The sequence below is a fragment of the Pristis pectinata genome, chromosome 6 (assembly GCF_009764475.1).
Source record: "Pristis pectinata isolate sPriPec2 chromosome 6, sPriPec2.1.pri, whole genome shotgun sequence".
Classification (NCBI taxonomy): Eukaryota; Metazoa; Chordata; class Chondrichthyes; order Rhinopristiformes; family Pristidae; genus Pristis; species Pristis pectinata.
Window position 1 is genome coordinate 92,350,292 of NC_067410.1, and position 19,146 is coordinate 92,369,437.

Consider the following 19,146-nt stretch of genomic DNA (forward strand, 5'->3'; position numbering starts at 1 on the left):
GCCAAAAAGTAATTTAAACACAAGGATGAAATTCATAAACTGCAGGCACTGTTGGACAAAAAATATATATCAGCAAGGATGAGATGTTGGGAGGGCAAGACCAAATGTGGATGAACTTTCAGAGGAACTGAAGTTCACAAGAGTGCTGATAATATAAAGCCAAGTGGCATTGTAGACCATGAGGAGGATCAGAGGGGCTTCAGGGGAATATAGAAAGGTTACGCAACTGGACAAGGACATGGCAGGTGGGAATATAATTTGGAAAAATGTGAGGTTATTCATTTTGGATGAAAAAATAGAAAAGGCAGAGTTATTTTAAAGGCGAGAGGTTGAAAAGTGTTGGTGTTCAAAGAGATCTTTAGGTCCTTGTACAGAAATCAGTGATAGTTAACATGCTGATTCAGCAATCCATCAGGAAGACAAACAGTACATTGGCTTTTATTGCAAGAGAACCTGAGTACAAGAATAAAGATGTCTCGCTCCAATTATAAAGGGCCTTGGTGAGACCACATCTGAAATACTGTACACTCCATAGTCCTCTTGGATAGAAGGAGGAAGATGCAGAGTTGATGTTCCTCCAGGCTGGAGTGTCTAGAACCAGGCGTCTCAAATTAAGTCAACCATCCTAGTTTGAAATGAGAAGGAACTTCTTCACCCAGAAGCTAGCGAATCTTTGGAATTTTCAATCCAAGGGGACTATGGAGGCTTATTCTCCAAGTATAATAATGAAAAGAGTGCAAAATTTTTTTTTAGATATTAAGGGAATCAAAGTATTATGGCCTTGGTGCAGGAAGGTAGCACCAACATAAAGGTCTGCCATGGTCTTATTGAATGACAAAGCAGGCACATGGTGTTGAATGGTCTACTCTTGCTACCATTTCTCTCATTCTGAAGTTCTTATGTTTAGGAGGCCAGACAGCAGAACATTTGAATAATCGGGCTGAGAAATGACAGAGATGCAAGATTTCAGCAGAAATTCAATGAGATTCAGGAAAACAGATGTAGGCTGTCTTTGTAACAGTCTCAGATCAGGGCTGTATAAGGTGCTAAGATTGCTCAATAATAGCTCAAAATGATGATGGAATCAATAGCAGGGGTAAAAGCTAAATGTTTCTGTCTTACAAATCCATGCTGGAGGAAACTGCAGTTCATCCAGAGATATACAAGTGGTGTGAAAGCACAGAGCTGGGTAATGCCACCACAAACACTGGAAGATCAAAACTAGATCCCCAGTAACTGTAAGTGGGGTGTGTAAAGTACAGAAGCCAACTAAGTGGAACTAGATCATCTAGTGTGCAGCCTGAGAAGTCAAGGGGTAGGCATCACCAAGTTTAGGCGATCTAGAGGGAAAGGTAGAGGGATTCTGGAGAACGGGGGTCTAACTATCCCCTGACCTGTTGCAATTAAAAATCCTTTGGCCATTTTGTTTTCATCAAAAGTTTGTTTAAAAAAGTTATTTGTTAATAAGTGCCTTCTTGTAAGTTTGCCCAAGTTAGCTTCCCAAGTTTATGGCATGCTAGATTGTGGATTGGTAAGCAACAAATGGCAAAGTTCTTAAACACTTATATTTAATTTATAAGATGTATCTGCTTAGTGAGGCCACTTTATACTTCTGTATCTGAAAACTTTTTAAAATTTCATGTACCACCTTGAGAAATAGGCTTGTAAAGATTGCAAAACAGATTCCAGGAACCTGGGAACTAACAGTCACCTTGAAGAGAACCAGTATTGTTCTGTGCACTGGGACTCACTAAAAGGCAATTAAGTTTTTAATATGAATTTGTCAAACCATTCATCAATTTTGCATTCATAATTAATGCATTACTCCAGGAACAGAAACAGTGGCTGTCTTGTGAATCTTAATGTTTTGTGCATTTTACCACTGTGAAATAAAGCAGTTCACAACTGGAACCCAACTTTGTCTCACCCAGTTAACTTAATTTGATTGTGGAGAAACTGAACATATACGTGGATGACAAGTAAGATTTGGAAATCCAGTCCAAGTCACAGAAGTATTTCAATTTTGTATTAAGATCCACCACTGCATCAACAGATATGGATTTGGATGAAGCATTAATTTAATTTCTACCTTGACCAGCATGAGTTTCTGACCAATAATCAAATGCTATTAAATTTCATGTGACATAATAGTCTGAGAAATCGCCTCTTCAAAAAGAGTTTCCAGCTAAATTGTGATTTACAGAAAAAAAGCAGGCCAAATAAATGTAGAACATGAATATCTGATTACAAATACTATTTTCTACAGCATCTTTAAACATAGATGCCACCTTGAGTTTTGTTCTAAAATATGGACAGTGATCTAAGCTATTGTCAAACTACCAACGTTGTCTATTAAACAAATTGAAATTATCTTTGCATATTGCACCAACATGCAAATTACTTGGATAAAAAAAAATCTCTGGACATAAATTATGTTCAATTAAATTATTTGCTTCTGGATAAGTAATTATGATAATAATTTCTATGCTCTAGCTTAAATTTGATTAGTTCTAATAGTTTTGCTAAAATCAAATGTTGGCTAAGAATTTTTGAAAAGCTAAACCCAGTGGATAAATTTTACAATTCCTAATTATTTTGAGTAACAACAGTAAAATTTTAGGATACTCTAAGTGGCCAGGTGGGTATATGATTTCTAAAAACAGAATTGCTCAAGTTACTAAACCTGTGTTATTCCTTATGTTGAATAAACATTACAGAGAGGATGTTCTCTTTACCTACCCTCATCAAATCAGTATTACAATCCATTTAACAGGCTATGCAGAAATTTCTTGGACAGACATTAATTTCTTAGAAACAGGAGAGAAAAATGATTGGAAGAAAATCATTACTGCTAACAAGGATCAAGCTATCCATCAAGGTATTTCCTGTAAACAAAGATAATTACATCTGCCTGATCTCTACTAATGACCGATGTCTGTCACATTCAATTGTCTCAAAAACATAAAATGGTTTATATCCTTACATGCTATACATCACTCATTTAAAATAATGGCCAATTAACGCAGTCTGGTAAAACATCTCCTATTAGAAATCTTGTAATTGTGCCTTTTGTTTTACACTTAAGCTTATTAACGCTTTGTAAGTAATACTGATGACTTAATCTGTGCAAAACTAATAAAACTGCAGGTGCTAGAATCTGATACAAAAACAAAATGTCAGAAGAATTCAGCCAGTCAAACAGCATCTGTGGAAAGGGAAACCAGTTAATGGCTCAACTGGTTGTATCATTGCAAGAGGTTTTCAATACTTGAGGGTAGATTCTATTGCTACATTAATAGCTGACTTCATTGGCCCTGTAACTTCTTTTGCACTGAATTATGTTGACCATGCAAACAAATAGTTATGAAATCCTCACAGCTATTCTTTATGTATTAGCCTTGAAAATGCTGGCAAGCAATTCAGCAAAAGGTAATGATATTACAATAAACTCCAATTCTTTCTGCACACAATTGTCACTGAACACCCTAACTTCTACAGATGTGCTGTTGGAAGTATCCTCACTGGTTGCATCATGGTCTGGTATGGCATTTTGAATGTGCAGGAACACAAGAAGCCGCAGAGAGTTGTGGACTGTGCCCAATACATCATGGACACATCCCTCCCCACCATCGGTAGTGTCTACAGGAGGCTCTGCCTCAAGAAAGCAACATCCATCATCAAAGATTCCCACCATCCAGGCCACGTCATCTTCTCGCAGCTACCTTTGGGCAGGAGGTACAGAAGCCTGAAGTCCCACACTATCAGGTTCAAGAACTGCTACTTCCCTTCAACCATTCTGTTCTTGAACAAACCTGCACAACCATAATCACTAGTTTAGCAACACTATGACCACTTTGCACTAAAATGGACTTTTTTGTTCTAATTGCATTCTCTCTTCTAAAAATTGTGTATAACTTATGCTTTTCTTTTGAATGCTGCTTATGATGCTATGTGCCTGTGATGCTCCTACAAATAAGTTTTTCATTGCACCTATGCATACATGTACTTGTGCATATGACAATAAACTTGACTTTGACTTTCGTATGATGCATTTACCTTTGAATTATGATAAGAATTCTTATGACTGAACATTTATAACATATTTCCATAAGTTTCTCAGGAACCTATAATTTTTTAGAACCATAATAAATTATAAGTTTACAATAAATTATCAAATACCTTTCTATAGTGCACTTAAGCCCCTGAGATTCATATACTGGTAATTGCATTCTACAAAATTCAACATTTAAAAAAAAATGTGTTAGGCACTTCATACGTCTTTTTTTGGATTTCTTGTTTCCTGCAGTAAAACACTGAGCACATTTATATAGGCCCAAAATTCCTCACTGATTTCTCTTAATAGCTCTTTTGGATGGTATCCCATCCCAAGAGCGTCTGCAAAATAATCCAGAAATATCGCCTTTTTTTTTATCCACTAAGTATTGACCCTCATCTATCTGCTGCTCACATTCCAAAATGGAACTTCACTGCAAATAGAAAAAGAAAGGCAGTGCATAGTTTTGCAATTAGAAGTCGCCTCCTCAGTTAATTAACATTATTACATGTCTTTATTTAAATTGTGCAAGTTGCCTTTCAATATTTCACATTGTACCATTCATCCTGAACGGTCACTGTAGAGTGGAGGCTGAGGGAAAACCTGGTAGAGATTTATAAAATTATGAGAGACATAGATGGGGAAAAGATCCTGATTAGCTACCCTAAGGTAGAAATGTCAAACACCAGAGGACATGCTTTTAAGGTGGGGGGGAGGGGGGGGGGGTGTAGTTTAAAAGGTGACATAAGAGGCAAGTTTTTTTTTGTAATATATACCCAGAGAATGGTGGGTGCCTGGAATAGGTTACCAGGGGTAGTAGTGGAAGCAGGCAGTTTGGAGTTTGAGGCTTTTTAGATAGACACAAGAACATGAAGGGAATAGAGGGAAATGGATGATACAAAGGAGGACATTTAGTATAAATGAGCATCAAGGTTGGCACATCATGGGCCGAATGGCCTGTCCAGTGCTATACTATGTTCTGACAAAAGTGAGAAAAAAATTGGCTTATGCAGAATTTAGCTGTGCAAAAAAAAACTGTTAAGGCGTTTTGAATATTAGTTACATAGTTATTTAACACAGTGAGAGTGTTAGTCATCACTTTCCATGCAGTGCTTTTAGTTTTGGTTCTAGATAAGTAATGTATTTTTAAAGATCCAATTTTACTTCCCTGGTTTTACATACAGGCAACCCCTGTGTAACTCATCCTTACAGAATTCACAAATAACGACCCAAAAATGTGAGATGTGGAATAAAATTTGCTCTCACAGAATTTGTGAAATAAAGTAAATGAACAAAAAAAATTTTTTCAACTTGTGTTTCCTGATGCACGTGTAGACGACACAGCTTTGCAAATTGTGAAACGGACCGTTTTCTAGGATGCAACTCCACCCCACCACCCCCCACCTCCAAATTTGCGGGTGTTGCCAGTAACCAAATCAAGACAATTTTCCTTGTACAAGAGAGCCAAATGGTAACTATTTGTTAATCTTGCAGCAAATGAAAAGGCACCAATACAGGAAAACATCCTGTAAGCTTCACAAAAGCATAATAAAAAAAAACATTTGGGGTGGGAGAGCAAATTGGCTTTTCCTCAGATCTGCTCTCCTGTCCTCTGATATCTTCCATTTCAAAAGAGAGCAGCTACGCTCTGATCATTGCTGAAAGGCTTGGTCCAATGACTTTCCAACTGTAAATGTGTGGCTGACTGCTAATGGCTTCAAGCTTTTCCAATCTATAACTCTATTTTTAATTCTGAGATTTAATTATTCTAAAGACTAGGTGCTAATATTTTTGTTATGTGCTTTTAGGTTCTAGATGGTGATTTTCAGACATATGTTTCCCTTTGTATGTGATAGCTTCCAGTCATAGAGTTGTACAGCACAGAAATGGGCCCTTGAACCCAACTCACCCACAATGACAATGATGCCTACCTATACTAATCTTATTTGCCCACATTAGGACCATATCCTTCTACTCCTTTCCCATGCAAATGCCTGTCTAAATGGCTTTTAAATATTGTAATTCTATATGCCTCTACCACTTGCTCTGGCAGCTCATTCCATGTAACTCAATACCCTCTGTGAGAAAAATTTGCCCCCCAAATTTCTCCCCTTTCACCTTAAACCTATGCCTTCTAGTTTTAGACCTCCACCCTAGGAAAAGGACTCTCTATCCTAACTATGCCCCTCAATTTTATAAAACCTCTACAAGGTCACCCTTCAACTTCCTTAGTTCTAGTGTGAATAAACCCAGTTTATCTAATCTCTCTTTATAACTACAGCCCTCCATTCCAGACAACATCCTGGTGAATCTCTTCTGTACTCTCTCTATTTCTACCACATCCTTCCTGTGGTGTAGCAATCAGAAATGTAAACTCCAAGTACGGCCTGAACAATGTTTTGTACAGCTGCAACATGACATTCTAACTCAATGCCTTGGCCTATGAAAGCAAGTATGCCTTTACTACCCTATCCACATACAGTACGTTGCCATTTTCAGGGAGCAATAAACTTGCACCTAAAAGGTACTTCTGTACATCGATACTCCCAAGGTCCTGGCTTACACATTTGAAATCAGCTCTCTCCCAGTTTAATACCTTAAATCTAGGACCAACCTTATCTTTTTCCATGACTAACTTAAAACTCACTGAACTATGGTTGTTGTTGCCAAAGGTTCTTCCACAAATACTTCCACCACTTGCCCATCTTGATTCCTTAAGATAAGGTCAAGTACAGCCCCTTCTCTAGTGGGATACCCTACATATTGCTTCATAAATCCCTCTTATTTTACAAATTCCACTCTATCTAAGCCCATTATACTAAGGCAGCCCCAGTTAATGTTGGGAAAGTTAAAATCCCCCATTAATACAACCCTATTGTTTTTACACGCTAGAATTTGCCAACATATCTGCTCTTCTAATTCCTGCCGACTATTGAGACAGTATAACCCCATCAGCACCCCTCTCTTATTTCGAAGTTCCACCCATATAATCTCACTGGCCAATCCCTCCATGACATCCACTGAGCACTGCCGTAATGCTCTACCATCAGCAGTGGAACCCTGGTTCACCTTGTGTAACCCCCTGTCATACGTGAAAATTATGTATCCTTAGACATTGAGCTGTAAGTCCTACCCTTCCCTCAACCACATTTCGGTGCTTGCAACGATATCATAATCCCATGTGTTGACCCATGCTTTCAGCTCATCCATCTTACCTGCGAGGCCCCTTACTTCCCCAGTTGTCCATCTGCTACGCCCACTGGACTTGCCAGTTTTATTTTCATAGAGAGATCCAGCACGGAGACAAACCCTCTGGCCCACTGTGTTCTGACCATCAACAACCCCATTACTCTTACACCAATCCCATTTTATTCTCCCCACATTCCTATCAACTCCCCCCAGATTCTACTGGGGGGGCAATTAACCCACTGACCTGCACGTCATTGGAGTGTGGGAGGAAACCGGAGCACCTGGGGGAAATCTACTCAGTCACAGGGAGAACGTGCAAACTCCACACACACACACTGTTGGAGGTCGGGATCGAACCTGTTTCTCTGGAGTCATGAGGCAGTGACCCTACCCGATGCGCCATTGTGATGCCTTTTCTACATATGGTTCTGACTCCCCATCTGCTGCACTATCCTTCTGGGTCCCAACCCCTGTCTCACTAATTTAAACCATCCAGAGTAGCACTAACATACCTCCCTGCAAGGATATCGGTCGCTCTCCAGTTTACGTTCAACCCATCCATCTTGCACAGACCACTTCTGCCCTGGAAGACATCCCAATGATCCAAATACCCAAAATACCCATTGTTGAATTATGCATTTGAACAATTTCTGTTCAAATATCATGAAATTTATTTTTTATGTAACTGTTTTCTCCACAGATTGGCTTGTCCTTGGTAACATTCCTGATTAGGTTCCCTCTTTATCGAATGCCTTTGCTCAGTTTGCAAATATGACTGAGCTTAGAGAAACCAGATTCTTTTAATTATCTGTGTAATCCACTCTGATCTGTGATTCTTTGGCTTGTCATACAGTTGCAATGACACTCTATGCAAGAAACAACCCCTCATATTTCAATTTGCCACTTCATAGCATTTCAGACACACTATTGAGTTTAACAGTTTCAGACAATCATTCTGCTCCTTTCACTTGAACATCCTCTAGTTCCATTTTCAAGTCACTGACTTGAAATATTAATTGTTTCTCTACACAGATGCTGCCAGACCTGCTGAGTACTTCCAGTATTTTCACTTTTCTGTTTCAGACTTCCAGCACTGAAGTATGGTTACTGAAGTATGGCAAACGGAAGCATTTTGTTTTTAGCCTGTTTGTTTCCTTACCTGACTGATTATCATTCCTTTTGGTCTTGCACCATCATTCCCTTTTATCACATTATCTCTTTCTTTTGGTTCTTTCCTCACACCTTTATTCAGTTTGCAAACATGACAGCTTACAGAGGCCAGTTTCTTTTAACCATCTGCCTAACCCACTCTGAACTGTGTTTGCTTGGCTTGCTACACTGTTCCTATGAGGCTCTATGCATAAAAAGCTTTTCTAATTCTGATGACCTGAAAAATCTCTCCCTCCACAAATAATGCTGAGCAGCTTCTGTTTCTATTTCAGGAGAATGTCTTTTTTGATGAAGACTATATTGATATTCAAATCCCCCACCCATTATCAAATGCATTATTAAGATATCCTTAAGGGTAAAAGGATCAACAATGGTCTGCTTAAATTAAAATTCAAAGGGCAAGGGTTACTGAAGTATGGCAAAAGGTGGTTGAACTTTCAAAACATGTGGTTGACTATTCAGATGGAAGTCTAGATCCCTGTATAATCAACCAACAGGATTAGAAAAATTAGGAAGAGTTTAAACCCTTGTCCATTACATACACATACAGGCCCAGAATTATAGCTGTGTAAAATTACTACTGAAAAGCATAGGTTTAACATATGTTGATTTTTAACATGAAATGTTAGTGATCTTCAAAAGGTTCAATTTTTTATTCAATGTCATTTTGGGCTACAACATGAGTTTTAAAAATGCAAAATAATCCAAACCATATTGATGGTTCTTGAACTGTTTGATTCTAAACAGATGCCATTGTAAAACAATTTAACAGTTAACAAGTATGATGTTAGATTTTTCCAAAATCTAATTAAGGGAAGGTTTTTTTCTAGTTATTCTTTCAGAAATCTGCTTAAATTGGAGCAATTAATATTCTGAATGATTTTTAAAATTATTTTTCTGGGAAAGGTGAGAGATCTGAAGTTAAAACTTCATTTGTAGTAACGATTTCAGCTTCCTCCCTACTGAAGCAATGATTGAGATACTGTCTCTTTCAGTCTCAAGTTTCTTCACCCAAAATTGTTGTGAAACAGAATTGGTTGGCATCTGCCCTGAAACACTTGAATATTTCTTATTTGGTACTCAGGTGGTCTAGAGTTATGGCTGCAGTATGCAATAACAAATCAGATTAGATGACATCTCCATTCCCTCTAAGGGAATTCAGGCAGACCGGAATGTAAATCATCAGTAAACAAATTATCACAGCTCATAACTTAGTTTTAAACCCATGAAGTCTAGCATTACTAAAATTTAAGAAGACATAGCCAGAAAAAAGATTGACTCCTTCAATAAATTGTGGTTAATCAAGATAAAAATAAAAAAACAATTGTTCCTTTTTAAACACAAGACACTTCAATCACATAGTTGAAAAAATAATCTGATAATAAATTAAGTAGATATCAACATTTGTTGCATTAAGCCTAGTCTGTATAAATTTTGAATTTTAAGAAACATGCAACTATTGACATTCATTAGTGAATGGAATGAAATCTAGCTTTATTCCAGAAAATTCAGTCAAAATTCCAAAAGCCCAGTTGCATTATATAGTAAAGCCATTGCCATTTACATTTCAGCAACTATTTTGAATAGTAAACTGATATCATAGCATGGTAACTTTTCCCCAAAATTCCACATCACACACTGAACCTAGCCTGATAGAAGTTCAGGCATCAATATCCTGCACGTGGATCTTTTAAGGATTTATCTGCATCTTCCAACCCTGAATGATGAATTAAACAATTCAAGATTTTTCAAGAGGAACTAGAACTGAGCTATTGGGATAAATTGAAACAGTCCAATGAGAATCAAAGTAAACAATTTGTGACTTTGATTTCCTTACAAAAAACTGTTTGAATCTGCTGCTATTCCAATTTGCATCTCAGAACTGTTGCTAATCTTTTGCAATAGATATCACTGTGTAACTTTTACTGTTTGACTAGATACAAGAATGGGTGTTCATCAGCAGCTGTTAAAACTCCATGTTTAATTACAGTACACTGAATAATGGAGGCGCTTCTTTCACAAACCAGCTTAAAAAATTTTTCATGAAAATTATCAAGCAAGCACTTTCATTTATAACTGGCAAACAAAAATGCAGTGATTCTTTCATCTATACCTGTAAATAGCTTCATTGCTACTGTTACTGTTAAAGAAATCAAAAATGTAATTAAATGTGAAATAAATTGGCAAAATTGAAGGTATTGAAATAAGAGGAAAATTGAAGATCAAGCTAGAAAAGCTGTTGCCTCACAGCTCCAGTAACCCTGATGCAATTCATACTTCTGGTGCTGTGTGGTTTGCAAGTTGTCTCTATTACATTGTGGGTTTCACCCAGATGTGCTGATTTCATTTGACATGCCGAAGTCCTGTGAATTGGTGGGTTAATTCACCACTGTATATTGCCCCTAGTGTGTAGGTAAGTGGTAGAATTTGGAGGATATTGATGGGAATTTGGGGAGAATAGGTTATAGGGAAAATTTATTGGGAGAACGAGATTGCACTGTGAGCCATCATAGACTCAATGGGCCGAAATGGCCTCCTATTTTGAAAGGAAACATGGAAAATTTCAAATTGAATAGACAATCTCACTAGAATGACCCTGGATATCGAGGGGCTGCTTTATGAGGAAAGGCTGAACAATATTCATTGAAATTTAGAAGAATGAGAGGCAATCTTATTGAGACATATAAGATTCTTAAGGGGTTTGACAGGGTAAACGCTGGAAGAATTTCAGAATAAAGGGCTTCCATTTGTGAGATAAGAATGAATTTCTTCTCAAAAAAACACTGTGTATCTTTGGAATTTGTTGTCTGAGAAAGGCCTGGAAGCTGAATCCTTGAATACATTCAAAGCTGATAGAGATTGATTCCCTTGCTGATTAAAAATCTGAGTTTATATTGATTTGGCAGGAAAGTAGACTTAAGGAATGGATGTTTGATCAACTATGATACTATTGAATGGCAGAGCTGACTCGAAGGACTAAGTAGCCTACTCTTGTTTCTATTTCATATAGTCTTACGCATCCTTCATGTTCACATGGAGTCAGGCTATGTTTTCTTTATGTTTCATTTCAAAGTAATCAAATGCCCAATTCATTGATATTAACTCACATTAGCAGTTTGTCTGAAACAACACAATTTCTGTCTCTATTTGATTTATGTATTCATCATAACAGTATATGAGAGAGTAAAAAGAGTTTTTGAGACTGTTAGAAAGAGTAGTAAAGACAATGCGTAAACTCCGAGGAAATAGAATGTGTAAAAAATTTGCAAACATCAGTAAGTGCAGTATATTCCAAATTAACAAATTCCAAATGTAATATCTTAAGAGGTACTACACATATAACCTCTTTTAATAACTGATTATTTTTGATTGAGTTTGGCAACACAGCTCTTTTTGATATGTGTTGCCAACTCTGCTCTAAAATAACCCAATAAGCTATATTGTGTAATACTGTGATTTGTGCAGCCTCTTGTGCTTGAAATGTTTCTTGAGTTGTTTCCCAGAAAATAGCTTAAGTGAAATGCAAGTACTCTTACTACAGTCGCTACCAGAATTCTTTTACTCAGTTTAGATGATTGAATTAAGACCAGAGAACACTTCAAAAGCAAGACAATGAAGGTCATTAATATGAGTTGCTAAATCAATGATTAAACATTTAAAAATATTCCTTACTGAATTCCAATAAGAAAGAGCCACTAAATGTTATAAAAATTGGATCAATAAAGCATGACCAGCAAGGTGTTATGAATTATTTTCTAGGGAGACTAGAATGAAATCTTGCTGACTGATGTCAGCAGTTTCAATTGTAACCGTAGGCCAGGTCCAATATGATCTCGGCCTTTAACTAATACCACCCTACCATCCATTCTCCACCCCAAATAACCTCATTAATTGAGATTACCTTTTTTTTGCCCGGCCCATGGCCTTTGTTGGGCAAGAAGTCTGCTTTACGTATCACTACTCAGGCTAAATGAGTTAGTTGGCCTCAATGTCTGTGTTTGGAGTATAATTACAGTAGACAATTCAGTACTACAATACTTTGCATATAAAACAGAAAATATGATGTATAAAATGCATAAGAATCTGGGTGCATTCCATTCCTGAATTACAGCTTTAAAAATATTATCTCACTCTTCAATAATTAAACACATTATCACTTCACCAAGCACACACATTCTGCCTCTAGGTAATCACATTAACATTTCAAAGTACAGTCACTAAGATTAAACTACAGCTCAGTGAAAAAGTTACCTGATACCATTAAATAAAACCTAGTACGTTCATTAAATTTTGAGTGCTATTCAGTCCATAAATATAATTCAAAAACACATCATCACCCAAATAATGACAATACACTCACACAATACACTCATCAAATTGTAAATTAATGCTTGCCAAGTGTACAATACCAACTTCAGCATATATTTTTCAATATGGAATAAAATATATTTTTGTTGTAGCAGTAGAAAACTATTCAATAGAATGCTTTAAGGTTGTCTAAGCGTCAAGGGTCCCTTAAATTCAAACTAATTAAGCTATAAAAGGTCTGCAGAAACAGACTATGACAGACTGTCTGGGAAGGAAAATACACAAAAAAGGAATTCCATCATGGATACATGTCCAGAATTTCACTAGTTAGTGCTTGAGATATACACATTCATTCCTATTGGAAAACATATCAACTAGCACCACCATGTGGTAGAATGAGGAATGGCTGTATAATAAGTATCATAAAAGTATCTTCATTGCCATTTCAAACCATGGTTTACCATAATTCAAAATAATTCAAAATTCTATACCTGAATAAAATAAATCCAAGTGATTCTACAGCTGCACGTCTGACATCATCATTGACATCACTCACCTGAAAGAGCAAGGAAAAATCTTGAATTCTGAGGTGTCCTTTTAATAATGTTAACTATCACTTTCTACTAAGTGATACTAGTTTCAGAAATAAATGTTGGTGGTTGAAATAAAGCCAATTCCACCTTACAAATAAGCTTTCCTCTCAAGTCTACATTGTGTACAGGAGTTTGCAAACCTGTGGATTGATTGCATTGTGTTGCCTAAAGTTATCAATTATATTCTAAAGCGAGTGCAAATTTGGTTTTATGTGGTAGCACAATCAAAGAATCCAGAGAATGCTCATGAAATGCATATTAAGTGAAGAATCATGGCAGCTCAATTTCACAGTACTTTATTATTCAAATGGCAACTCTACTTCAAACTAATTTTTGCTCTCCTCACCCTAAAATACTTGCCACTCCCTCTGATATGGAAGGATTAAATAGCTTGATAATCCTATTGTCAGCAATTCATAAGGTTGGGGTTTCAACCCCTATTCCAGAGATTCAAACGCTTTATCTAAGCAGACATTAAAGATCAGAGAAGTGTTGTTGGTTTTGCCTTTCAGAAAAGATCCAAAAGATTCAGAAGCATGTTTACAATATCAATTACATTATGAGATCATTTATTTCATTTTATGGGCTTTGCATGCAAAGTAGCAAACTTGAATGCCTGAATCATAGTTGCTGTATTACAAAAAGTAATTAAATGACAAACATTTTCAGGCATCCTGAGGGTATCAAAGATCTTCTACAAGGCCGGCCCCACAAATTCTAGTTTTGTGATGTCCCTCCTTCTGAAATCCTGATATTTGCCACAAGAATCCAATATAATGAATGCAACTGCTCAGTATGAAATTTGAATTTCCAAACAATGTTTTAGCTTGGTAATCCATTGATTAATTATACTTAAGGAAACTTGGAACATTTAAATCTGCATGATGAAAATGTAAACAGTAGCTATACAAATTATTTAAAATAAATTAAGTTTTTATTTTTAGGCTCATTTATCTGTGATTATAAGAACTCAAATTAAAATTGACTCCACAATATAAATTATAGGAGTGAACAGTGGTAGTGAGAGCAAGAGTGAACGAGGTCAGATCTACTTCTCCAGTGATGCATTTGGAAAATGCAAGTGCATGGATGTCGTGCAAGGATAGGATTACGTTCAGTGACTATGCTTTCCACTGATACACCAGAGTGCTGAAGGAGAGCTGACCACAATGGAAAACTCTCTTTCAAGTGCCATTAAACTCTCAGATTTCCAATTGTTGGAGAATTCTCCTCATATCCTGGCCAGTTTTATCTCTAAATTAATATCCCTAAAAGCTGATTATTTGGCCAATATCACTGAAAAAATTAAGCTCAATTCCTACATGATTACAACTCTGACCATAATAGCAAATGACTATTTTTAAGCAAGTGTTTTGTGATGCCCTGATGTTATGAAAAATATTGTGCAAATAAAAGATATTCTTCTCTTTCTTTTAAATGATATATATAAGTGCTCACTAGGACACTGCTGTTATCCTCATATTCATACTCTAATACAGGTCAGCATCCAGGGTAAGTGGTGCAAGATGATAAATCACCTTGCAAATGAAATAAAACAAATGAAAACAAAATAATGTTTCTTCTTACAGCAACATGCAGTAGTCTTCTGATTGCCTTATTATTTCCAGAACCACAATATGCCATTGCAACACTGTACATTCCAGAACGTCTGAGAATGGGGTCCTGTTCACATCAGAAAAGACACCAATTATGAAATGTAAGCTTTTACAACACTAGCTGATTAAAATGTGCTAGAATAAACTTTTCCTGCTAATCGTCATTTCTGTTCTTCTGTAAGGTTTCCCAGTCTTTATCATCCACGATTTTTCTAAATAATTTTTCAAGCAGTTATAATTTTGGATCATTTCGTTAACCTTCCATTCTTTGAGTGACAAGCTAAATCATTAATCATTAGAGAACTTTGAAGACATTAGTAACTGAACCAATTTATCTTTTTTTTTAAAATGAGGTTATCAGTTCTCCAAAATCTGGGCATTGCTGGTAAGGCCAGCAATTATTGCCCACCCCCAACTGCCCTTGAGAAGGTGGTGTTCAGTTGCCACCTTGAACCGCCGCACTTTTCGTGAATGTACTCCCAGAGTGCTGTTCGGTAGTGAGTTCCAGAATTACAATTCAGCAACATTGAAGAACTGACAATTATAGTTCCACGTCAGGTTGTGTGCTACTTGGATGGGAACCTGCAAGTGGTGGCGTTCCCATGCATTTGCTGCTCTCGCACTTTTTGGTGATAGAAGTCATAGGTTTGGAAGGTGCTGTCAGAGTTGCCTGGACAAGTAATTGTAGTCCATTTTTTTTTATATAGAACACACTGTATGCTAGTGATGGAGGGAATGAATGTTTAGGGTGATTGACAGAATTCCAATCAAGCAGGCTGCTTTGTCCTGCATGGGACCGAGCTTCTTGAGAATTGTACAAATCCAGCCAAAGAGAGAGCTTTATACTGGCCGGTGCCTTGGTATGTTAGGAGGTGTGGCACTCACCACTGGATACCTAGCCTCTTGTAGCCATGGAATTTTATGTGGCTGTTCCACTTGGGTTTCTGGTCAATGATAATCACCAGGATACTGTTGGTGGGGGTCTCAGTGATGGCAACACCACTGAATCTCAAGGGTAGGTGGAAGACCGTCTCGTCTGGCATTTCTGAGACACAAATTTTTCTTGCCACATATTAGCCATGCCTAAAGTTGTCTAGGTCTTGCTGTATGGAGGTATTCAACGTTTCATTTGCTAATGAGTTGAAAATCAAATTGAACATTGTGCAATTGTCAGTGAACATTCCCACTTCTGACCCATGATGAGAGGACATTGATGAAGCAGCTGAAGATGGTTGGTCTGAGGACAGTGCCCTCAGCAATGCCTGCAGCAAAGTTCTATGCCTGGAATGATTAATCTCCTACAATAACTATCTTCCTTTTTGTGAGATAAGACTCCAACCATCAGAATGTTTTCCCTCTACTGCATATTAACTTTAGGTTTAGCAACCTGCCTTGATGTCAATAGCACTTTCATCTCACCTTGTGAATTCAGTTCTGTCAATTTTTGAGGCAAGGCTTGTGAAAAGGTCCTGGCGAAACATAAACTAATTATTGGCAAGTACGTTATTAGTAAGTACTGCCTGATAGAATTATGGATGACAGCTCCCATCACTTTGCCAATGATTGGAAAGTGTCTCAATAGGCTGTATTTAGCCAGAATGAACTTGCCTTACTTATTGTAAACAGGACATACCTGGGCAATTTTCTACATTGTTTGGTAAATTTCAGTGTGCAACTATTCTAGAACAGGTAGGCTGGAGGTATAGCTACTTCTGGAGTGCAAGTCTTCAGCAGTGCAGCTGGAATGATGTGTGGTACTATAATCTTTGTAACCAGTGCTCTCACCTACTTCTTGATATCACATGGAAAGAATCAACTTGCTTAAAGACTTGCCCAAGATGCATCATCTATATGACACTTTTGGCTGAATATGGTTGCAAAGGCTTTAGCCTCTTCTCTACCATTCACATGCTAGCCCTGCCTTCACTGAGGTTTGGGAATGTTCTTGAAGCCTCCTCCTCCTACTAGCTGTTTAACTGGCCACCACCTTTCAGGATTAGATGTGGTATAATTGTAGAGTTTTGATCTGATCTGGTGGATTCGAGATTGCTTAGCTCTGTCTATTGTTTGCTGTTTAGCATGCATATGGCTTTGCACTGCAGCATCCAGCATCATAAAATGTTCCCAAGAATTATTTCCAATGAATTGTGTTACTAACCAAGTATACCAATATGTAATTTATCTTAATGCATTAAAGATACTCAACCTCAACTTAGTCTGGAATTTTACTAACTGGCATGAAACCACCCTATAACTATCAACATAGAAATTGTAGCTCAGGTGGAACAAAGTTTCACGTTTTAATTTATTTTTATAATGATTGCCTGAAATGGAAGATTCATCTCACTTCCCTAAATGTATAGGAAGTGCAGTTTTTATTTAAAGAATAATACAAAAGGAAAATGCTCAACTAATATTGGTCATGGTGTATCGTGGCCACCAATTTACCAATACCACTCTCTTTTATCACGTGCTATACTTTTCTCCCAATGTCACCCAGGAATGAATTTCACTCCTCTACTTATTCTTCATTTAGTCGTAAACTGCACTGCCTTACTGTCACCTGATAAACTACCACAAGCTAAGAGTCTCAAATAAAGTTATGTATATTATGAACATAACTCAATTCTAAAACTACTTGATTTTTTTCTTCACAGGATATGGGCATTGCAAACAAGGACATCATGTGCGGCCCACCCCAACTCTCCCTTGATGGGAGTTACAGTAAGTGTTAACCAACTTTCTATGCCATATATCAGCTAGCTAAGAATGGCAGATTTCCTTCCTCAAAAACTAGAGAACAAGATGGATTTAAATGATATACTGGCAGCTCCATGGTCACCATTACTGATACCAACTTGAAGTTCTTAATTAATTAACTAAAATTAAATTCCACCAGCAATGAGACATGAACTCTTATTCTTCTGATCAAAATTACTAGATTATTCAACCACCATTCTACCATGCCCCTACGAAGATACTAAACTACTAGACTTAAAGCTTGGATGTGAATATATATACATGGACATTATTAAGCTAATTATTTTATGAAAATTATAAAGAGCACTACTATACATGCTAAAATGCACAACCCATTAAGAGTTTCCTGCACCATACCTTTTGATAGACGTCTAACAAAAAACAAATTAGATGAAAGTGCTTTGGTGGGAAATTTCCAAGTTAACCTTACCTTGTCTCTACAAAGACTCTCAATGAGAGCATCTGCTTCTTCCATTCTGCCATACATCACCATAGCAATGCCTACAGCCAAGCCACGAAGAATCTTCTCATGCTGGGTCTCCTGAGCATAACCCACCATATCCTCAATTGCTTGAGCTGACTTGGATCCTAGCATGACCAATCCCAGTGCCAGACCAGCTGCCTCACCTGCAAAGATCAGGAAAATCAACAAACATCGTAAATAAAAATCACAATAGCACTACTGTAACTTTTAAACTATATACATAGGAAAATAATCCATTCCACCCAACTAAATTGCTTGGTATAGTCCTAAGTCTACTCATTCTTCAGAGTAGCTTTTCTAAAATAGGATTAAATTGCTTATACAGTGAAGGACTGAAAGCTTAGCATTCTAACCTCTAATTCAGGATGCTGTGACTTTGAGTGACGATCTAGAGCCCCAGGTACAAAATTATCAGTACAGCCACAGAGGGAATATTATGCTGTTGGAGAGGCCATCCTTCAGAAGAAACGTTAACCCAAAGGCTACATCTAGTCTCTCATGTGATGTTAAAGAACCTATGCTACTACAGTAAAATTCCAATAATTGGTCTTTTTTTTTGGAAATCCTGATAGTTCTGTAACTGGCTTTCTAGGTTCTACTTCTCACGATCTCTTTAGCTCACCGTATCCCGTTTCCCAAGCTCCCTTTGTGCTCAGTGTGCCCCCTTTCTAAGGTTCTCTTTAAGCTCACCATGCCCAATTTCCTGTGCTCACTGTGCCCTGTTTACCACCTTCCCTTTGAAGCAATTGAGGCCTCATATCCAGTGCTTCCTTTGAAAATACTGGGCCCTGTTTCCCACACGCATTTCAAACTCACCAGGGGCCTGTTTCCCATGCTCCCTTTAAAGTTACTGGTTTACTTCCTGTGCTCTCTTGAAACTCAGCCAGTTCTGGAAAATTTATTATACTACTGTTTAATATCTTAAAAAAATGAATTCAAAGTATTTTGAGGACTAATATCCAAAAATCAGGA

The 19,146-nt window shown here is 37.3% G+C and overlaps 1 protein-coding gene across 1 annotated transcript in view; it reads right to left on the reverse strand.

Annotated features, from left to right (window-relative positions):
- psmd1 (proteasome 26S subunit, non-ATPase 1) overlaps positions 1–19,146 on the reverse strand; it is an 84,920-nt gene that overhangs the window by 42,918 nt on the left and 22,856 nt on the right. Inside the window, exons 14-16 of the mRNA XM_052018325.1 lie at positions 18,121–18,317; positions 14,902–14,997; positions 13,213–13,277 (exon numbers count right to left, since the gene is read on the reverse strand). Coding sequence (XP_051874285.1) covers positions 13,213–13,277; positions 14,902–14,997; positions 18,121–18,317 — 358 coding nt within the window. The remainder of the gene's footprint in view (positions 1–13,212; positions 13,278–14,901; positions 14,998–18,120; positions 18,318–19,146) is intronic.